The 23,785-nt window shown below is 40.2% G+C and overlaps 1 protein-coding gene across 4 annotated transcripts in view; it reads left to right on the forward strand.

The window, feature by feature from the left end:
- Positions 1 to 18,477, forward strand: part of copz2 (COPI coat complex subunit zeta 2) — a 21,758-nt gene extending 3,281 nt beyond the window's left edge. Inside the window, exons 2-10 of one of the 4 annotated variants that reach the window (XM_044051513.1) lie at positions 5,898 to 5,966; positions 6,453 to 6,537; positions 9,052 to 9,143; positions 9,717 to 9,772; positions 13,225 to 13,302; positions 13,475 to 13,526; positions 14,408 to 14,446; positions 16,082 to 16,114; positions 17,687 to 18,477. In XM_044051513.1, the coding sequence (XP_043907448.1) occupies positions 5,898 to 5,966; positions 6,453 to 6,537; positions 9,052 to 9,143; positions 9,717 to 9,772; positions 13,225 to 13,302; positions 13,475 to 13,526; positions 14,408 to 14,446; positions 16,082 to 16,114; positions 17,687 to 17,734 (552 nt within the window). In that variant the 3' untranslated portion in view covers positions 17,735 to 18,477. Of the gene's footprint in view, positions 1 to 5,858; positions 5,967 to 6,452; positions 6,538 to 9,051; positions 9,144 to 9,716; positions 9,773 to 13,224; positions 13,303 to 13,474; positions 13,527 to 13,724; positions 13,833 to 14,407; positions 14,447 to 16,081; positions 16,115 to 17,686 lie in introns of those variants that run through there. The other 3 variants (XM_044051516.1, XM_044051514.1, XM_044051515.1) reach the window with 3 other exon arrangements.
- Positions 18,478 to 23,785: the final 5,308 nt, after the last annotated feature.

The following is a 23,785-nucleotide window of genomic DNA, read 5'->3' on the forward strand; positions in this document are numbered from 1 at the left end:
TGTTGTGTTACTGGCTTCTTCTGGTTGGTAGTTATGTTGTGTTACACTGGCTTCTTTTGGTGTTATGTAATTTACTTAGGGTAGATTTATGTTGTGTTATTGGCTTCTTCTGGTTGGTAGTTATGTTGTGTTATTTTGTGTTACTGGCTTCTGGTTGGTAGTTATGTTGTGTTATTGGCTTCTTCTGGTTGGTAGTTATGTTGTGTTACTGGCTTCTTCTGATTTGGTAGTTATGTTGTGTTACTGGCTTCTGGTTGGTAGTTATGTTGTGTTACTGGTAGTTATGTTGTGTTACTGGCTTCTGGTTGGTAGTTATGTTGTGTTACTGGCTTCTTCTCTAGTAGTTATGTTGTTATAGTTATGTGTTATTGGCTTCTGGTTGGTTAGTTATTGGTTTTTCTGGTAGTTATGTTGTGGCTTACTTCTGGTTTGTTAGTTATTGTCTGGTTGGTTTGTTGTGTTACTAATGCTTCTGGTTGGTAGTTATGTTGTGTTATTGGCTTTGTCTGGTTGGTAGTTATTGCTTCTGGTTGGTAGTTATTTTCTGTTACTGGCTTCTTCTGGTTGGTAGGTGGTGTTATTAGCTTTGTCTTGTTAGTTGGTTATTTTCTGGTTAGTATGTTCTGGCTTCTTCTGGCTGGTAGTTATTTTCTGTTACTGGCTTCTTCTGGTTAGCTAGTTATGTTGTGTTATTGGCTTTTCTGGTTGGTAGTTATGTTGTGTTACTGCTTCTTCTGGTTGTAGTTGTTCTGTTACTGGCTTCTTCTGGTTGGTAGGTGTGTTGTGTTATTGGCTTCTTCTGGTTGGTAGTTATTTTGTGTTACTGGCTTTTCTGGTTGTGGTTATGTTGTGTTATTTTTCTGTTACTGCTTTTCTGGTTATATGTTGTGTTACTGGTTTCTTCTGGTTAGTAGTTATGTTGTGTTATTGGCTTCTTCTGGTCGTAGTTATGTTGTGTTATGGCTTCTTCTGGTAGTGTGTGTTATTTGTCTGATATTTGTGTTATACTGGCTTCTTTCAGTTGTTGTTATGTTGGTTATGGCTTCTTCTGGTTGGTAGTTATTTGTGTTATTTTTCTGGTTGGTAGTTATGTTGTGTTACTGGCTTCTGGTTGGTGTTATGTTTGTTATTGGCTTCTTCTGGTTGGTAGTTATTTATTGTTATTGGCTTTGTCTGGTTGGTAGTTATGTTGTGTTATTGGCTTCTTCTGGTTGGTAGTTATGTTGTGTTTGGCTTTGTCTGGTTGGTATTGGCTTTGCTTCTGGTTGGTAGTTATGTTGTGTTACTGGCTTTTCTGGTTGGTGTTTATGTTGTGTTATTGGCTTTTCTGGTTGGTAGTTATGTTGTGTTATGGCTTCGGTTTGGTTATTTTGTTATTGGCTTCTTCTGGTCGGTTAGTTGTTGTGTTTTGAAACTTTTGGTTGGTAGTTATGTTGTGTTGTGTTTATGGTTGTAGTTATGTTGTGTTATTCTTCTGGTTGGTAGTTATTTTCTGTTACTGTCTGCTGGTAGTTATTTTCTGTTAGCTTCTTCTGGTTGGCAGTTACTTCTTCTGGTTGGTAGTTATTTGTGTTATTGGCTTCTTCTGGTTGGTAGTTATGTTGTGTTACTGGCTCTTCTGGTTGTTTAGTTATGTTCTGTTACTGGCTTCTTCTGGTTGGTAGTTATGTTGTGTTATTGGCTTAACTTCTGGTTGGTAGTTATGTTGTGTTACTGGCTTCTTCTGGTTGGTAGTTATGTGTTATTGGCTTCTTCTTGCATTGTTATGTTGTGTTACTGGCTTCTTCTGGTGGTAGGTATGTTGTGTTACTGGCTTCTTCTGGTCGGTAGTTATGTTGTGTTATTGGCTTCTTCTGGTCGGTAGTTATGTTGTGTTACTGGCTTCTTCTGGATCCTCCATTGTGATTTGTGACCAGTAGAAACGCGTCCACAGTGAGACAGTGAGAGTGAGAAGGTAAATATTTCTATGGCTCTCTTCGTGACCACTCAAAGCTGCTTTCCTCTGCTGTTTTGCCGTTCACTCACACGTTCATAAGCTGTCGGCACAGCCGTCAGGAGCAACGTGGGCCCACTTTGGTCAGGAATTGAACCCAAAACCTTCCAAATGCTCTCTCCCACTGAGCTGAAAGTTATATTTCACTTAGTGGTCGACAAACACTGGAGGTCAGTGACTTGAGTGAAAAGTGATGAAACCACAGTGTAAAAAGCACTCAATCTCAGTCCAAACAATAACAACACACCAGGAAGCAGCGAGGGATTATGGGAATTGTTGTCTTGTTATCTCGAGAGCTTCAGTCAGCAGCACGCACACAAAACGACAATGTGTACTTGTGATCCATGGGTGACAAATACACACAATACAATGAAAGAACAAAAGAAAACCACTCTGTTTGAATGGGAGCTTTGCAGAGAGGCTTAAATGTCATTAAAATGTGACCAACTGTTACCTTGAATAGAAATACACATTTCTGTGGATCAAAAAGATAATATAAGTACACAACTCAACACAATATGTCATTGTTATAGATATTTTAATGCAGAGATGTCTAACATCGTTTATGAGCTTCATCATGCACTTGAAATAAAACAGTATTGTATTTTTAAAATAGTTCACCAGAACTCTAGTATTTACCACAGTACTTGAGTAAAAATACTTTTCCCTGCACAGACGACACATAGCGACAGCTGTACTCATCACATACACAGTATATATACTTTTTTACTGAATACTGTATATGCTTTTTAATAGTTGCTGGTTTCCTGCTGGTCCTTTCTCCTCTGTGTCGCTCCTTGGATTAAACTATGAATCTTGCTCCCATTCCTCCTCTCCTTCCTCTCTCCTCTCCTCGCCTTGCTTCACTTCTCTCTCACCCCCTTCCCTCTGCCAACCTCTGTCCCCTCTCTCACCCTCGTCCTCCCTCCCCCCCTCCCTCCTTGTTGGGCCTGTGTTGCTCTCTGCAGGCAAAGGTTCAGAGATTTTACTTAGTAAGTAAAATTGTGTATACCAGAGTTTATGTACTTAAAGGAATACTTCACCCATTAGCATTTAGCTTGTAGTACTAGAATAGGGCGAGTATTTTTGAAAAATTTTGCTTCCCAACCTCCGTTTCCCCTGAGTCCAGAAATATCTTCATTCACTTTTTTTTTGACACTTGGTCCGAGGCTTGAAACTGTGACGCTAATCGCGCACATGTTAGACCCACTCTTAGGGGGACGGGACCTCATTCCCAGAATGTGTCTGCCATCTTTGCTAACAGCTACGCTAACAGGAGCAAGTGTCACTGGTGGGCACGTAACAAAGAAAAGAATGAAGATTTTTCTACTCTAGTAACACAAAGCTAAATGCTAATCTGTAAATACCTGCTCCTCCCTCACATTAAAGTGTTTTTAATTCAACTTCTTAATTTCTTCTTTTTTGTTTTTGGATCATGATTGTATTATATTTTATTTGTATTTTTGATACATTTGTACCGCTGCTACAATGACCCAATGTTTTATAAAATTATCTATCTATCTATCTATCTATCTATCTATCTATCTATCTATCTATCTGTCTATCTGTCTATCAGAAACTGGCCTTTTTCAGGATTCAGGGTCCTTTTAGGTTTCATCCTCAGATTTGTATGTTCCCCGTGAACAATGTATTGAATAAATCTAGAATGAATCTATGATTGCATACATGCATTGACGACAGAGCTAAAGAAATATCTATCTGCAATTTCTCTGCCACATATTGAGAAGGAAGTTTGATGTGCTGTCATTTTTACGTTCCTCAGAACAGGAACAGGATCAGAAATGAACACACATGGATTACGTACATTTTAGGATCTTGCGTCCCACATCGTAGCATTTGGGATTTTCAGCCCTAATTGTCGACATTGATAGAAACGATGGATTTGGTGTTGATCCAGAATCCTGTTGTTCAGCAAAGTCGTTTTAGATTGTCTTTGTAATTTCCACTGAAATGTGCAAACAGTTAGTCAAGTCAAGTTAGTGTTATCTATAAAGCCCAAGAGCACGAACACAGCAAGTGAAACCCTTTTATCCTTAGACCCTCACATCACATGAGGAAAAACCTCAGAAAGGAGGGATCTCCCTCTCCCAGGACAGACAGACAGGTTATAGATAGCAGTTATTATATAGATATGCAGAAAGACTGGTTGCGTGGAGGAAGTTCGCTGGCTTCTGTCCCGAGGGTACAAGACTCACTGAACAGCATTGCATTTAAGCATTTTCCATATTTAGACTGTTAACAGATATGAAGAATTCGAGGTGTTTCTCTACTGTACACACTTGTCTTTAGCGAAGCATGAGGGAAAACCTCATGTACTGTAAAACTCATTGTAGAGGTTATTGTTAGAGACCTGAAACAATGCAGAGTCACTGTAATTCTGTACTGGCATCTTCTGAAAGCTCCCAGTGTCCTAATGTGGTTTAAAAATACAAACAAAACAACAACAACAACAACAACAACAACAACAACAACAACAGACCAACAGCAAAACTACAAGAAGCTGCAGCTTTTAATGTTGTCTTATAGTTGAGTGGAACGGCCTCTTTGACCGATTAAACATTCTCGTGTTTCAGGGTTTTGAAATTAAAACAGAATTATTGTCATTAATGATTCATCTTTGAATTATTTTCCCAATTAAAGCTGCTGTCAGTGAAATCCGTTAAAATCTGTGTTTGAGCGACACGATGTCGGATTTCAACCTTCAAATAATGTGAACTTACAACAGGGTGAACCTGAGCAGCTCTGCGACACAAATAATTACTAAACATTCTTACTTGTAACTTGTATGTTACAGGTGTGTTGTTTTCACTTTTTTACACATTTTAGATGCTTTGGTTTTGTAATTGTCTGCTCAGGACAGTTTCATTTGCTATAATTACCTCAGCTGGTCTGATGCACTTCCAGGTTGTATATTATGAATTCAGACAGGTTTTTAAGGATCCATAACAACTTTGAGTAAAGCTGGTGGTGGTTATGTTCACCAGTGTGTAGATCTCTGAAAGTATAGATGAGAAAGGCCATGACCGTGTGGGGCGGAGGAACTTTAAAGTTCCTGGTCTAAGTTCTGTGATACACTCTGACTGTGAATCTATGCTAGTCAGTGCATAACAGAACTTTGTCCCGGGGCTGAAAACACTTCAGCGATGAACAGATGGATGAAGCATGAGCAGAGTGAACAGTGTCATATGAATAATTATCATGACAGAGCATGACAATACTGTACTATTGGCTGTTTATGATATGTACTACTTAGATAGATAGATAGATGGATAGATAGATAGATAGATAGATAGATAGATAGATAAGCTTTATTTCAGACTCAAGGTCCAAGACACACAGTACACAAGGAAAAAAATCACACAATAGAATAATAATAATAATAATAATAAAAAAAAATAATATATATATATATATATATATATATATATATATATATATATATATATATACTCAGACTTAGAATAGAATAGAATAATAGTCACAGCCCTAGTTGTTACCTTACAGTATTAAAGATGACATTGATATAAAGCCCTAACCCTGGACAACGGAATGGAAAAGAAAGTGTTTGGTCGTTCCACATCTGGGAAAGTGCCAAACAAACTGAAATGAAAAACCAGAACCAAGCGACGCCATAATGGGAGAATCTGTGAATGCAGCCTGCTGTCCATTGTATAAACTGGTCAGACTGGGCAGCTTGTGTGGTTTAATGCGTAATACATGCAAAACAGGAAAATCCGTGTTTCTCTGTACAATAAAGGTCGATGCATCACAGTGTCCAGGTGTGGGAGGACTGGCAGCGTCTCGCTGTGGCATTCTGTCCTCGATGTCTCCCTGAAATGACTCAGCTGAAATATTAAAGATGCTCTCTCTTTCATTATTGCAGGAACCTTCCCTCTACACAGTGAAAGCTATTTTCATTCTTGACAACGACGGCAACAGACTTCTTTCAAAGGTAAGGCGAGAGCATGTGCTTAAACCTATGGTCTTTACCTCGGCTCAGAAATGGCCACTGAATCGTCTGGATCGCTCGTTACGACGCCACCTGCTGTTTTATGCGCTGCATTGCTTGACTTACGTAGACGAGGCGGGTTATGTGTGCAGGTCCGTGCAGAACAATGAGCGAGTGATTTTAAGCAAGAGAGAGCAAATGACGACGTGATGTCTGCGAAATGTAAATTCCAAGATCTCTGTCTGGATTCTCCAAGATCCGGTTCTGGACTATCACTTGTCCAGATGCACATTCAGTCCTTGAATTTGTGTGGGATCATGAAATGGTCTTTTCTAGTCTTGATGATCACCCATAGCTGACTTACTCTGCAGTTTTGCCATTCACCCATTCACAGTCCAGCGAGCTGGGAATCAAACGCTCGAACCTTTCAGCTGAGCGACGACATGGTGTCACTGTGTCACTGTGTCACTGTGTCTGTGTGTGTTTCAGTACTATGACCCCGGGCTGTACCCCTCCATAAAGGAGCAGAAGAACTTTGAGAAGAACGTTTTCAACAAGACGCACAAAGCAGACAGTAAGCTCCTCCCTCTGTTTATTCTGTTCTGATGGACACTGGACAGAACCATGTGCACAGACTGTACCATTATCAGTTCTCCATTCATGGTAATAGAAATTCACCCAGTCATTATATGATGATCCCATCACTAGTGCAGATGTTGCCCTGTATGTGTGAAAGTTATGAATGCAAAACATGTGCTGTGTCATACATGTTTAGTCCTGTTTAATGCACAGCATGGGTGGAAATGATTCACAGTAATCTGGATTTTAATCTCTGTTACAGCGTCACAGCGAACTGTCTGTTTTTCTTTTAAATCATTCAGTAAGTGAAGGTTAGAGGTTATGGCAAATCTAGTTTTGGGTTGAATTAAAAGCCAATGAAATAAACCAGGTATTATGTGAAACTGTATTTTAAGTGTGCAACACAGATCATAAATAGTTGTTATATTTATTTTTGAATGTATTTATAAGTGTATTCACTCTTTGAGAAGCACACACATCTCAAAAGAAAACCTTCAGTGTTACATCTTATCTCATCTATGTATGTATGTATATATGTGTATATATATATAGATATGTATATATATATATATACTCTACATATACATCTATATCTATATATGTATATATCTATAGATTTAGATATAGATATTTATGTATATAGCCTCAAAGTATCCAGATATTATTTATAAGCCATATTGGCCCACCTTAATGTCACTAGTGGAGGAAACTTCCTTCCTTGCAAAATGTAAAAATGTTGTTGTAGGCAGAGCAGAGTGATAAATGTGTAAAGACACCTAGACATTTGTCTCCAGCCTCCTTCCATCCCTTTGCTGTAGGGTCTGTTTTTGTTTTTTTACACCGCTCGCACTCACACACGTCTCCAGTGTCGTCTGTTAGCGATGCATATATCTAGTAACCCAGCACTTTTGTCGTGAGCTTGTGTTCCACTAAACCAGCGCTAACAAACTCACACTCTTTTAAATACAATAATAACATAATAATAACCTACGAACAACAAACACTCAAAATGTTTCCCTTTATTTTACATTAATTTAATCTATTTGGAAAATTTTAAGTGCAATTCAACAATATTATGCCCAAGTTAACCATGTACAGGTAACTGAAAAATATAATATTTCACCTTTTTAGGGCCCGAGCCACGAATGGTAGGGGCCCAAATAGCTTGGAACCTGTTGTTACCCCTCATAGACGTGGTTTGCGGTCATTTTTGAGGGGGTTAACGTTCTTAAAATCTCTTGAAACTTTGCATGGAGGTCAGGTCTGGCGAAAATGCAATATTACCATAGTTCCGAGACCCGTGCGTCCTCAATGTCTCTGTAGCGCCCCCTGATGTGAAATGTGGATTGAGCACGCCAAGATTAAGTTTCACAAAATTTGACGAAACTTGGTGGGAAGATGTTATAGCCCAAGACGAACAAAAATGTCCATTGGGACCACGGCCTCAACTCAACGGGAAGTCAGCCATTTTAAAATTTGCCGTCCATCTTGGCGATTTGTGCGCTTCGTAAATGAACAAACTCGTCTGAGCACATTTATCATACGGACTTAAAAAAATGTGACAATTACTGCTAGTATTGGACACAACAAAGGCAAAATGTGATCGAAAGGTTTTCTTGGATTCAAAAGGGCGTGGCCAGTGGCCATGGTAACCTTCGGAAGCCACGGAAACAGGAAGTGCCCTATGACTTCGCCATACATTGACCGATCGCCTCGAAACGTCATACGTGACACAAGAGACCGACCCTGAACACGTCTACAAAACAAAAAGAGTCCGTAACCACGGCCCCAACTCAACAGGAAGTTGGCCTTTTTTAGAATGTTGGCGTCCATTTTGGACATTTGCAGCGTACGTAAATGAGTTGGACACGTCAAAGTTGACAAGTTGTCGAAAGGTTTTGTGTATTCAAACGTGAGTGAGTGCATTCCCTGACTAGCGTGGGGACGCGAGGACCCTATCAAGACTGCGTGCAGTCCTAGTTATTATTACATTCTAAAATTCATCACTGGTGGGCCGGTTCTGGCCCGCAGGCCGTACATTTAACACCCCTGCACATAAAAAAGAGACTTTGCCATTTCTGTTAAATTGTTTCGTTTAAAAACAATGGAACAAAAACAGAATATTTGGCCTGAAACCAAAGCAAGTTTCATTTTCAGTGGATGTGAGATAGTTAGTTTGACACAGCTGATACCTGAGTCCCCTCCCCAGGCCTCTTCAGTCCTAACCCAATATATTCCTCCTTTTGTCCAAAACTCTCCCTTCACTCCTCCTTTTCTCCTCTTCCCTCTACACCTGTCATGCTATATCCACTCACCTCATCCTCCCTTTTGTTCTGCTCCTCTGCCTCTAAATGCATTTCTCCTCTCCTTGTCTTCTTCCGCCCGTCCTCGCCTCCTTCTCCCTCGTCCCTCTCACGCTCGCTCGTCTCTCTTCTCACTTATATCGTCTTCTTTAATAAAAGAGAGTTCTTACGTTTCATCCCTAACCAATCGTTCTTTCTCTCCTCAGATGAGATAGCTTTCCTGGAGGGGATGACCATTGTCTATAAGGGCAGTATAGATCTCTTCCTCTACGTGGTGGGAAGTGCTCAGGAGAATGAGGTAGTGTGCACTTAACTCTCTCTGTGCGACAAAGCTTTTTCTTCCCCTCAGCTCTTAGGAAATAATGAAATGAGGATTAGAATGATCTGAGGCTCTTTCTTATGTCTCAGCGACGCTGTGTGTCATCCTGTCACATAGAGAACAGTGCCCTCTACAGCTCACACAGGATTCTTTGATAAACATTTAGCAGAAGATCATTTAAATTCACCAGTTTTGAGGGTTACCTTCTCCAAAAATACCAAACTAAGGGATTAGAGAATAACAATCTCTTTAATTAGTTACAAGTTAAATAATGACAATAACACGAAATTTGAAAGTTGACACAATCATAATGAAGGTTAATGAAGTTAAGGTATTGACAAATTAAATATTCTTCTTGCTTCATTACCAAGGATCCTGCTTTAGATTTAAGGTTATATTAAGGGTACTGGTGTTCTGGTGTTTTACACAGCAGGGTCTGGAAATACTTAAATAATAAAACAATAATAAATAATAAACAAGTGAATCAAAAATATTTGAAGTGTTTGTGAAAAAGAAATCAATCTAAATTCTTTCCTTTTCTCTCTTTTATAGCTGATGCTGATGTCAGTGCTCAACTGTTTGTTTGACTCACTCAGTCACATCCTCAGGTACGTTAACACACACACACACACACACACACACACACACGCACAAGGGGTGGACCATTTTTCCGAAACCTTTCCATGAGATGTGTAGTTTGGGAATTTTGGAAATTTACCAAATTGGAAACTTTCCACTGGAATTTATGAGAATTAACTGGAAATTTTGGATTTAAAGAAACTATATAAACACAATAAGTTAGTTAACTAATGTAATGTAACTAGCAAGGTTGAATAGTAGCTAGATAAACTTTAACACCATAGATCAAATATCCACCTCATAATATCTACTTTATTTAGTCATATTTGGGTTCAAATGTGGCTTCAGTAGTTAAAGTATGCAGAAATCATCTGTGATTGTGCACATGTAGGGGGCGTGGCCTCTGTGCTGTGTGTCTGTGACTGCCTATTTGCATCAAATCAAATTGTTTTGTGCTAAAATATGTTATTCAACAACAAAGTTCCCAACCTTCAATTTTTAAAATTGCCAGAATTTTGCAACCCTTATATTAGGGATAGACATTTTAGCAAAAAGGCAAATTTGGAAAGTGAATGATATTATTCACTGAATATTCTGAAATCCAGTGCATGAGAGCTAGTCAAAGTAATGCAGGGTTCACAGTGTCTTGAACCAACGAGATGCATTCAAAGACCCCCGTAAATGTCATCACTTCTTTGGGGTCTACTGTACAGCATGTTGAGCTCAGAGGAGCAGCTTCTAGGTGCATTCAGGAAACCTCGTAAATGTAAATACTTTCTGCTGCTGCTGACAAAGATTGGTTTTTATCAGTGCAATCCCAATTGTCTCTCGAATGTTTCTCAGTGAATGAAAGTGTGTTCTTGAATCCGTATTGATTTTTGAGTTTGTAGCCTCGGCACCTTCAGTGCTGATGTCAGTCCACACAAACACTCCCACTACTGAAGACTGAAGACTGATGTAAAATTCAACCCCGGCACATCCCTCAATGTTGACTGCAACAACCACATTAGCAGCCAAAGAGCTGCTAATGTGGTTGCTGTGGTAACCGATGCAGTAGTAATGCAGAGCGTGAGTGATGGAGACGCTGAGAGATTATGTCATGATACACGATGCAAGAGTGCAGATGCTAACGTGGTTTTATTTTAAACCGGAATAGTATATTATGAAATATACTAAAGACTTTTTTGAGTTTGAATCTTTAAATGTATCTGTATATATGCTGTCTGTATATATATATCTATATATATAAATATATATATATATACACATATCTATATATATGTATATGTATATATATATATGTATATATATATATATATATATATATATATATATATATATGTATGTATATACACATATATATACACGTGTGTGTGTGTGTATGTATATGGACCTGATGGCTGGACTGCAGCATTTAAGGAATATGTGAAAAGAGTGGTGGACAGAAACACATGACTTATTAATACGTCATGTTATTTTGACATTGTTCACGTCGGAGGCTTTTCTCCGTGATGGCTGGACAGACTCGTGCAGGGTACGGTCCAGTTGCAGGTTATTCAATATACAGACAAATGGAAGTGCAGCTGTGTTTTGTACAGTTGTGTCGAGGGTGTAACTGGGTCATGTGGAGAGCTGTGTGCAGTCAGTGAGGCTAAGCTTTTTATTTCTACATGTGTCCAATACTAAAATAGACCTGTGGGCGTGGAGCATCTGGAGCTGTTTGAAGGAACCTGAGACGGAACTTAACTAACAAACGTAGACTAACAAAAGTAAAGTAACAAAGTAACCGCACCATTTAAATCAGTGAGGTCAGTGATGCACCTGCAGGTGAATCTTTCCCTTTGCTGCGGTCATGGAGGAAGTACTGAACAAATCTTTTTAATGAACTGATTCTAACGATTCAGTTACACTGAAAACAACTGCTTTACAAGTAACTAGTCACTCGTTTGTGTGTGTGTGTGTCGTGTATGAAACAAAGTCACCGCAGTTTCACGCAGCCATGACTCCGCCCATGTTGAGTAGGTGCTATTTTTGTAGTGGAGATGCAACCTGAACCGTGCCGGGGCGGGGCGAGGCGAGGCGAGGCGGGACCAGAGTGGAAAAGGGCCATTAGAGTACGAATCATGCTGCATTTTTCTGTCTGACCCAAGAGAACAGACCGAGCCCGACCCGAAACCAAGTATGTCCTCTGTATTTTCTTGTCAGACACAGTTCGCGCAAACTGAAGCTACTCTGACTGCTACTCCCACAGGTGGTTTTACTCTTTATTAACTGTAACCACTGATAACCGTTCACATCATCCAAAATCCAGCCATCGTGGTATATTTCCAGTTGTTCAGTAAACTTGCAATTTTAAAGAATAAGGACAGACTAGCACAGAGAATTTAACGACATTACTTTGTCAGTGTTGATGCAATACTGTCAGACCTGACTGAGGGAGCGTCTGTGTGTATACAGTAGGGACGTCCCCAACTTTTTCACTTCCGATACGATACCGATATTGCAGCCTTGAGTATTGGCCGATATCGATATCGATCCGATACGATATCAGCACAAATCATACATTCTTTAATGATTTATTTTGTAGTGTTGAATGTTAGAATAGTCTTGATCAAGTGATATTACTTTAACGGAGAACAATAGTCAGCAACAGTAGGTCTGAGAAAACTGACCAGTTATTATTAACCAATGGTTACATCAATTTTAACCTTCGACATAAGAATAGTGGATTTTTTGCCATGTTCATTTCATACAGTCTATGGTTCATTTCATCAGAAGGAAAGTACCAAGTGCTAATGGGGGTGTTTCACAGGTAACAGCGTGTCTTCAGAGAACACCCCCCTTGTTTTCACTATTTTGGATTAGCCCAACCCACACAGGGTAAGCGATCGTCCCGCAGGTAAACCCGGAGTAAGGGGCCGGGGGTTCGGCCCCGCAGACCTGCTTGTCTCCGTGTGTGGAGCTTCAGGACACTTTTACAACACACAGAGCTCTTGTCATGGCTACTTTTTGGGGTATAATTAAGGCTGTTGAAAGTCGACAGGTGGCGCTGGTTTATGAAATGATGTTATTTTAGCTAACGTGGTGCTAACGGCTAACTCGCGCCATTAGCTAACTTCGTAGCGGAATGGACTCGATTATATTGGAGATTTTAGAGGTGGTCCGATATAATCAGATACTCGTTTTTGGCTGATATTGGACCGATATCAATATCGGACCATCAGTGCAGGGGTGGAAGGGGCAAGAACTTGCTGCTCATCATTGTTTGGGCACTTCCTGTGTGCAGCACTGGAATGTCACGAGGCAAAGCAAGATCCAAACACTGCTATAGTGGGAAACAGGTATATGTGATGGACTTAATCACCATCATTTCTCCACTGGAATTGTAATTTTGACAGAATAACAAACTAGCACAGGAAATGTAATGATATTTAAGGTTAAATGACTGTGGCCTTTTTTCCCCCCTCATCTTTTTCTGTAGGAAAAATGTGGAGCGTGTGTGTTTACTGGATAACATGGAAGGAGTTTACCTGGTGGTGGATGAAATCGTTGATGGAGGGTAAGAGGAAAACATCATTTTGTTGTATTTCAAATTAAATCGAGTTCAACTCGTCGCTGCGTTCAAACCAGATGACATATATAGGCTGAAGAAAAAAAAGAAAAGAAAAATAACCCTTGTCTTGTCTGTGATGCTCTCTGTTTGTGATTGGCTGCTTGCTTTCTGTTGCCAGGGTGATTCTGGAGAGTGACCCCCAGCAGGTTCTGAAGAAGGTCAACTACAGGGTAAGAAGACTTCTGTCTCATAACTGGAGGATTTGAAACGATGCAAAAATGGAATGAGAAAGAGAAATGACGTGAAATGTTGTCGTACGTTGAGACGGAAGCTTTTCTCTTCGTCTCACCTACTTCACCTCTCTCTCTCTCTCTCTCTCTCTCTCTCGCTCTCCTTCCCCCGGTGTCTCCCCCTCTGAACGGTGTCAGTCAATGTCAGAGCAGGCCTATGGCTTTGTCCTGTTTGACTACATCACTGGAAACCTAGAGGGACAGACAGACAGGAGTCAGCTGCTGTAGACAGACAGACAGGCAGAGAGAGAGAGAGAGAGAGAGGGTGAGAGAGTGAGTTGAAGAGAGTGAATGAGTGAGAATGCAGTGGAAAGACAACAGAGGGATGGGCGAGACAGACCAGGTAAAAGCATGGTGAGAGAGTGTGATGACTAACAAGCAGGTGTAAAAACAGGAGGTTGGAGGCAGGACTTTATGCTTCATGGTTCTCAAACTGTGGTGCGTGTACCACCAGTGGTACGCGAGCTTCCTCTGGTGGTACGTGGAGGAAAATCAGAAACACTCTTCTGCTGTATAAACCAGCAGAAAAGAGAAAAGAGCTGAATATTTTCTCAGGTGAAAAGTTTGAGAACCACCGCTTTTAAAAGCTTTTCTAACCTGGCTGCACTGGAGAGAACGTCAACGCGTGTCCCATGATTTAATACACATAACTGTAAAAAGAGACATTTCAGTGTGTTCTAATACGAGCTGTGTTTGGTTGAGCTGTTAACCGTGTGTTTAATATCACTATTTACAGTATGCACTGCTCTGCTTGTGTGTGTGTGTGTGTGTGTGCAAAGTGTTTTCCTCTGTAAACCAAACGATGTCGCTGTGTTTTACAGGCGGACGAGAACCCGTTGTCTGAACAAAGCGTTGCCCAGGTAACACACACACACACACACACACACACACATTTTTACACACTTTAAATAACCACAAATGACATCTAAACCGTTCAGTAAACCAGCGTCAGCACAAATGTACTGTTTTTCACGTTTTATTCTGATACATGTTGGAATCTACTTACATATTACTCACATTTTCAGAAACGTGCACAGTGCCAGTTGTAAAAATGCAGAAATCCTTTTATTTTTTACATGAAATCAACTATATTTCATGTAATAACGTATAAATCATTGTCGTTGTAGGAGCTTCCTCTGACAACAGTTACAGATGTCGGAGTTCTCAGATAATTGCCTGTACTGTTGATCCCACTCTTCCTCACTGACATCTCACTCACTGTCAAAAAGAGTGTGTGATTGTATAGATTAATGGGCAAAACATACCGTCATCACCATTTACAAGACAAATAAGTGAACAGGTATAAGATGTAACTTTTGCATCCAATTCATTTGTTCCAGGTGGATATAATCCTGAATATTCTCTGTCCTGACATCAAAATATCACAGAATACAACCTGGGCGTCCACAGGAATGCCCACCCAACAAATGTCCTCTCATGGCGCTTCTCCATTTTACACTTCGAGCTCTACTCGACGCCACTCTAGCTGTAGTATCACATTTCCATTACAATATCGTTCCTCCTCAACGTGGGCGGGGTCGTCATAGCACAGCTGCAACTAAACTGCCGTGGTGTTGTTTTTATACACGACACAAACACACAGTTGATTTCAGTGGAACTGAATCATTAGAATCAGTTCATCACTGAAAGGGTTGTGATTCGGCTCACGATCGCCGGCTTTCGGCAGCGCTGTCGTTAAAACACCAGACTCCTCTGTTCAATATTGAGATTTGCTCAGTGTTTGATATTAACTCATGTCTTTTTAACGGATCTACAGTTCAGCATTGTTCAGTTCTATTCGTGGCAGTCTGTTGACGTCACATTTTAGTATGGACTCAGCTGAACCTCGTACTGTCACTGATGGAAAAGCAAACAAACAAACGAGCGGAGTGGAGCCGAGTCATGCTAGAGCTGTGTAATGGAAAAGTGCCATAAGAGATTGGAGTTTAACATTTTAAATAGTTTAAAGAGTTTAAAAGGCGAGAAAGAAAGAAGTAGGCCTAAACATAAGCCTTGTGGCACACCACAAATGACATGGTGAGTAGCATTTGGAGCCCTAGCACTTAAAAAATGGCCAGATTTGGAAAGGCCACATGAAGTCAATAAACACTACATGTGTACTAACACTGCATGTTTAGAAACTAACATTAATGTGACAACAATAGCTTTTTTTACTTTTTCAGCTTCACTTTGATGATAAAAGACAGAAACGCTGCACCTTTACTGTGGCTGATAATAATCAGCAGCGTAGCGCCTGTCCTCACGCTCATGCTAACATGCTAACAGTGGGTGAATGTTTGTTTGAATGACGGTTTTTAACTCACAGAAAGCTAAATTAGCATCCAAGCTAATGTCAGATATGTTTGTGCTTCACTCATCTTCTGCCGTAACAAAGGTGTTTATTTTAATTAAATGTTTTCAGCTGTTATGATGAGTGAGTGAGTGAGTGAATACTGGCTTCCTAAGCTTCTCTTTTATTGCTCTAACCCTCACAGCACATAACAGAGAAACTGGCCCTGACCTCTAACGTAAGTCTCTACTAACAGTCTCACTGCACTGCTGTCCAAAGCTTTTTTTGACGTTGTTTCACTATTTTCCTCTCTCTATGTATATGTATATATATATGTGTGTGTGTGTGTGTATATATGTATATATATATACATATATATATATATATATATATCTATATATGCATATATATATAGATATATATTTATATATATATATGTATGATCCTGTGGGTGACTTCATGTATACGAAGTCACCCACAGGAAGAAATGGTGACCGGTGATTGAATGGATAAGATGCAGCTCCCCCTTGTGGCGTTGTAAAAATAGAGCACTAGAACATAGATGTGTTGCATTTTCTCGTCCTCTCATGTGAAATATTTACAATTTAACATTCACGTGGTCCCAAAAATGTCAATTTAAACGAGTATTACTCATCAAAGAAATGTGCAATACTGATAAATGGCTACTGTAGTACTACTGTTTAACTGTTTTCTTTAGTCATTTAATATTAAATATTAAATGTCTAATTTAATAAGATCCACATGTAAAAAATTGTATCTACAAAGTAAAGCTGTTTGAATAACTGATCTCCAAGCGCCCCCTGCTGTCAGAATAAAGAGGCAGCAACTGCCACAGTGGTGAAAGGAAGTCGAGGAATAATGCACAGACTGACAGAAGGAGAGAGACGATCGTTTGCTCTTTCATTACTATTATTATACTTTTATAAATTATGTGTTTATTAAAATCTGTGGGGACAAGAATCTAGTGAGTACATCTACAGCTTTAAAATGTATTTTATGTAAAGAAAACTAAATCTTTATCCCTGCATTTGTGAATGAACATAAATTAACTGTAATATTTTTTTATATTATAAAAAAAATATAATTTGGAATAATTTATTGAATTACAGGCTGGAAAATTCCGATTAAAAATCAACCGTCAACTGACAATAAAAACATAATTTACTGTATTAGTTAGATTCAACTTATTTAATTGTGATTACAACAAAAACAGAAACGCTGTGTTGCTTAAAAATGGCTGCATTTTAATTCAAATGTTATTATTAAAAATGTATTGGTGTTACTATTTACACTATTACTGACATCTAGTGGTTGAAGAGTGGTACTGCAACACGACAAGAGGTTTACTGTTACAGAAAATACTGCAAACAAATGCACAGACAGTGATTTTATGAGAATATAAATACATACACGACTACACAAGCTCTTTATTTCACTACCATGGCATTAAATATTGTAATAAAATATAATAAACTGTGAATAAGTTCAAAAACAACTTATTATCAATAAACTGTACATTAGCTACATGCTCAGTTCATCTGTAATGTCTTTAAACCTAATGCAGGTCACTCCCATCTCACCCATTACTTAGATTATAATTTATGATTGGTGGATTATTGTTATAATTCAGATAAGAAATCATTCCAGTCTTCTCTAATTTCTTTTTTAATGTTCTTTATTTACATTTTACTGGGCTTTTTGTTTGTTTTTGTTGCTTTGTTAACGTCTTTGTGTTACTCTGACGTTACGTTGTATCACGACGTCCATGTTGTTGTCTCTGTGTTTCCAGGTTCTCCAGTCGGCGAAGGAGCAGATCAAATGGTCCATACTCAAATGACGGGGCCGCAAACGTCCCAGAGAATATTTTTAGTCCCAAAGATATTTTTGTAGAAACAGACTAAAGGAAAGCTGGTTCGAGGCCTGTTTATGTCACTGTTACACTGTTAACCAGGTTAACCACTGTTAACCAGTCACACAGGGTTTTCATTCTTACTTTGTGCGATGGCGTGTGATGGGATTAATGAAGTTAATGCTTGTGAAAGGGGGAAGATAGTGGAGTCCATCTGTGCTCCTGATGAAAGGAAACTGACAGTTGTCTAATATTCATCTCTATGAAAACATGAGGAACGTCACGATTGGTCATTGTTTTGTTTTGTTACTAGAGGAGGGGGAGGGGGAGGAGCTAGATCTTCCTCCTATTTCCGTCTTATTTGCGTGTTGGTCAATTTGTTTTCCCTCATAAAATGTTACCAGTCCAAATCATTTTTGGATCAATTTTCAACAAAAACTCAATCACAATAAATAAACGAGGCCGTGACATCATCTGTGCACTGAACTGTTCAGTTAAATAAAGTTGTGTTGTGTGTAGGCGCCTTAAATGCTCAAAGTTTATTTAAATGTTTCTTATGACGCTAAACAAGTAGCAGTATGTGGACGAGGCAATCATTTGCACTGTTAAAACTTTTATTAAAAGGAAAAACAAAAAAGCTCTAACCTTTCCTTCAGTGGAATTCCCTCATGAGGGACGGATTCAAATCTGTACATAAAACTGATTTTCTAAATCAAAGGGACCTGAATGAAGAAGGAAGGAAGGAAGGAACTGATATTAAATATGTTAGATGAAAAAGGAGAGGGGGAAAAAGCCAAAGACAAATTGATAATTTTGTAACATTGGACGCTGTTATTTTCTTTATCTACCATTTGTGAGACTGAAAATAAAACTATATTTGTCCTTGTTTCCAGTCGTCCTGGTTTTTTCTCATAGTTTTAGTCCTTCAGCTGATCGACTTTGACTTAACATCACAGCAGATTATGTGTGTATGTATATATATTTGTACACATGTATATATATATATATATGTATAAATACCATTACTTTCAAGTTATATTAATATGTGTTTGCATTCAATTTGACTTGATTTAGTGTCACGTGTCAGTCACTAGATTGACATTATACTCACACAGCTCATGTGAGAGTGGGTATTTGGCACCATCTAGTGGACTCAAACATCAATTGCTCTTATTTATTTTGATCCACGTTTAACAGCAGATACTTGGTGTCTCAAAATCAATAATAATATCACTAAGAGAAATATGTTATTTCACTGTACTGATCCCGCCCTCTTAATACTGTATATAGCGTGAATTGGAACTGGATTGCAATGAAAATATGTAAGTATAAATAATACAGATAGAAATGTATTAATATTACAGACACACAGACATTTAAAGTTACAGTACAGACAGGTGTATTTATACATATACAGTACAAGTATTACAGTTGTATCTATGCAGCGACGTGTATTTGTACCTCATAGATATATTTGTACATACTGTATGTATGCACACCATGCATGTTTATTTACATTACAGATACAAGTGTATTCCTACTGTACATGTGTATTAATACTACAGGTGTAACTATGTAGACACGTGTATTCCTAACTACTTTAATGAAGTAGTTAAGGAGTCTGTGTCTGTGTCGGTGTCTGTGTCTGTGTCAGTGACTGTGTCGGTGTGTCAGTGTGTCAGTGTCTGTGTCTGTGCCAGTGCCTGTGTCTGTGTCTTTGTCTTTGTCTGTGTCTGTGTGTCTGTCAGTGCCTGTGTCAGTGTCTCGGTGTCTCTGTCTGTCAGTGCCTGTGTCAGTGTCAGTGTCAGTGTCTGTCAGTGCCTGTCGGTTCCTGTGTCAGTGTCAGTGTCAGTGTCTGTCAGTGCCTGTCAGTTCCTGTGTCAGTGTCAGTGTCTGTGTATGTGTCTGTCAGTGTCTGTGTGTCTGTGTCTGTGTCAGTGTCAGTGTCAGTGTCAGTGTCAGTGTCTGTGTCTGTCAGTGCCTGTGTCAGTGTCAGTGTCTGTGTCAGTGCCTATGTGTGTCTGTGTCTGTGTCTCTGTCTCTGTCAGTGTCAGTGTCAGTGTCTGTGTCTGTCAGTGCCTGTGTCAGTGTCTGTGTCTGTCAGTGCCTGTGTCAGTGTCAGTGTGTCAGTGTCAGTGCCTATGTGTGTCTGTGTCTGTGTCTCTGTCAGTGTCAGTGTCTGTGTCTGTGTCTCTGTCTGTGTCTCTGTCTGTGTCTCTGTCTCTGTCTGTGTCTGTGTCTCTGTCAGTGTCTCATCACCACAGACTGCAGATGCAGAGAAAGATGGAAAAGAGTGACATAGAGCGAGTGCAGCTGGAGGAGACTGTTGTGAAATGACCAGTGTTTGACGTGACGCTGACTCAGCAGAAAGAAAGGTTCTCCATCATCATCATCATCATCATCATCATCATCAAACTCTGCTTTCTATCCTCCACCTGTTTAAACTTTCATTCACTGAGTCACTGCAACAGCACACTGAAGGAAATGATTTCATGTGTCTCTGCGTTCTCTCATGACCATGTGACTGTGTCTTTACTGAGTGACAGATCTCAGGTGTGTGTGTGTGTGTGTGTGCGCGTGTGTGTGCGTGTGTGTGTGTGTGTGTGTGTGCGCACGCCTGCACTACCTCACTGCCTGCTGCACTAACTGAGCTCCTCACACAGACATTGGCTGCACACAATTACCATACGGCAGCTCATTGGACGAGACACTGACATTGACAAATTGACCTGCCTCTGATTGGCTAATTGAGCTGTGATGTCACAAAGAGAGAGCAAGAGAGAGAGAGAGAGGGAGAGAGAGAGAGAGAGAGAGAGAGATGGGGGGAGTTGGGGGAGGAGTGTGAGTTTTTTTTTTGTTTTTAATCAACCTTTAGATTTGATTTCATGAATCAAAGTGAGGCAAAAACAGAAAATGAATAACTAAAAAAATAAATCATTTACTGCTCACGTCTTCACAGATCGATCTTTTTTTGTGAGCTTATATAATAGAGAGAGGAGAGAGAGAATGAGAGAGAGCGAGAGAAAGAGCGAGAGAGGGAGAGAGAGGAGAGAGAGAACGAGAGAGAGAGAAAGAGAGAGAGAGGGAGAGAGCGAGAGAGAGAGAGCATTGGAGGGAGGGGAGATGAAAGGGAGAGAGACATAGAGTGTGTGTGAGAGAGAGGCAGTGGGCGGAGTGAATGTGACACCCAATGGGGTACAGAGGGAGAGAGAGCGAGAGAGAGAGAGTGGGTGGGTGGGGCCATTTTGGAGGGGGTGGGGTCAACAAGAGTGACCATGCTGTGAGGATTTAAATTTGACCATTTTTGTCTTGGAACAAAAGCAAGTCCCTGTAACTTAAAGCTGCAGTATGTAACTTTTGTTGTTAATCTGAAAACTGTGTCAAGCATCACTATCAGACCTGACTGAGGGAGCGTGTGTGTGTGTGTGTGTGTGTCATACTCCAACCTGTTTGCAGGCGTCTCAGTCTCAGACCCGTCCGTCTCTCTTGACATGAAACAAACCACTTCCTGTGCGCAGCGCAGAAATGTCGCCGGGTGACACGAAATCTAAACACCACTGATTTGAGAGCAGATAGAATTAAGCTCAATCCCATTTCCCCCCTTTGCTCCTACCAAAGGACCACAGTATACGCACACAGAGCGTCACTTGTAACTTCCTGTGAAATATAAGCCAGCTCCGCTATAATACTTGGTAACTCCTGCAGACACAGATTATAGATCTCTCATAGTCTACCAGAAGGGCTGGATTATTACTGAAAACCAGGACGTGAGTGTGCACACAGTCATTTAGCTTCACTACTTCTGTACTCTACTCTAAGTTAGTGTCAGGGCTAAAATGTCCTCCAAATAAACACAGGATTATGAGATTTTTCCCAGATTGACAGAATCCAAACGTTACCGTCACAAAGCTAACACTGGTTAGCACGCTGTGTTGCTAAGCAGTTTTCTGCCATGTCCCCGTATTACACATAAAACTAAAGAAAGAGTACATTTTAACCACTACCTATTGTAAGTCACTTCCAAAGGGCAAAGGTCAGACTAGTCCTTGTAGTTTCATGGTGAAGATCTCCTGTGTGTGTGTGTGTGAAACGTTGCCCTAACATCCTAAAGGAGACTTAAAGTTTCCACTTGCCTCTCTGACCACGCGTTCCGCTGACGTTGGCCTTGTCTCTGTTGTGCCTGCAAAGCATCACCTCTAATCTGATGTGGAAATGTAATTATGTGTGTTTTCTCTCTGCAGAGGGCTCCAGCTGGAAGCCTGGCTGTAAAAACTAATTAGCACCAAGAAACGCCAAGCCTCTGACACCATGAGGAGTCAAGAGTCACTGCCAACAACAGCCAGACACTGGGGCCCCCAGAACCCTCCAGGGATCTCCAGAGAGACCGAGAAAAATATGAAGACCCCCAGAGACCAGCATAAGGACGCGCTGAAAACCTCCTTAAAGGAAAAGCTGGACATTTTGTCAAATGTTCGTGTTCTTGCTGAGAGTTAACTAACAAGATTGATCGTGTTCTCGTGTTTGTGTTTCAGATACAGAGCTTTGATCATGAGACTGTCTGCAACAAACCAAACATGCATCTCCAAAAATGTTCAGCTTTAACCTTCGGTGAAGACTTGGACAACATTCAGACACCACGAGAACTCCATTAGAAGTCACGCTAATGGAAATGTCTATAAGATGAAGTTTGAAGGTGCATGAATGAAGAATATGACAGAAATCAGCCGTCAACAGAGGAAAGAAAAGAACAAGGAACCTTCATCTTCATCTTCAAATCCACTCCTTTTGTTACTGAACTAAAACTGACAGGAGTAACTGCTGTTTGTGAATATACATCCAAATATGTGCAATGTACAGTATATCTTTGCAATATTGTACACATTTAATGTTATAAAATATATAATAATATATAATAATGATTACTGTACCTACATATTTAACATAGGATTTCTGACTTTTCCCATCAGTGAATCCATATCCTACACAATGAAGAGAATCATGTTCCCCACAGACCGACATCTTACTCTTACATGTTTATGACAGCGAGACACCACAGGAATTTATTGTGACACCTGTCAATCCTGGGAATCTTACACACAACCACGTTAGTGACACGTTAATAAAATCACTCCTATTTCTAGAATTGGTTGGTGGAACAGAGGAGGTCCATGGACGCTGTGGACATGAGGACAGTTGGTGGAACAGAGGAGGTCCATGGATGGAGGCAGATGATCCACTGTGGTGACCTCTAAAGGCAGAGAGAAGAACAATCAGGTACAACAACAGTTTGAACTGCAGTGAGATGTAGAAACATTGGTCTGTGTTTATAGCACAGCACTTTTCTAGTTGCTTTACGCTACAGTTTTGCTCTTCACACATTCACTCGCACATTCACTCACACATTCATACAGTGCATGGGCGTGCAGCTTATTTTCTATCACACATCGTTCATGCACATTCGCACGCTCACCAGCGTGGAGTTGAGTGTCTTGCCCAAAGACACATCGGCATGCAGACTCGTGGAGCTGGGAACCAGACCCACAACCTTTCAGCTCAAAGACGACCACTGATCCACCGTAGCCCCGATGAGCTGGCTTTGTACTTACAGTGAGGAGCAATTAAAGGCATGAAACTGTAAATGTGGTTCGATGGTGTCAGAGCAGATAAGTCTGGGTCATGTATGTAACGTCGCTCACGCTTCACGCTTACAGCCATGCAGAGGTTACATATAAGAATAAAAAGCTGCTGGTGTGTCCGGGCGGCCTGAAGGCGGGCCTCATGGCCAAACTCAATCATCCCTCATTCAGCATGAAAAGAGAAACACAACACATGGCCTTTAGACTGCTCAGCCGCACGACTCCTTTTAAAATAAATAGAAACAAAATAAATAGAACCCAGGTCTCTGCTGGAGCAAACTCTGGGGCCTCACGTCACCATCTGGCCAAAGATCATCTGTGGTCTGCAAGATGAATTACTCGATATTAAAAAGCCATCTCACCTTCCCATGCAGCGCACACACACACACACACACAGAGTGTG

Source organism: Solea senegalensis, linkage group LG19 (assembly GCF_019176455.1).
Source record: "Solea senegalensis isolate Sse05_10M linkage group LG19, IFAPA_SoseM_1, whole genome shotgun sequence".
Lineage (NCBI taxonomy): Eukaryota > Metazoa > Chordata > Actinopteri > Pleuronectiformes > Soleidae > Solea > Solea senegalensis.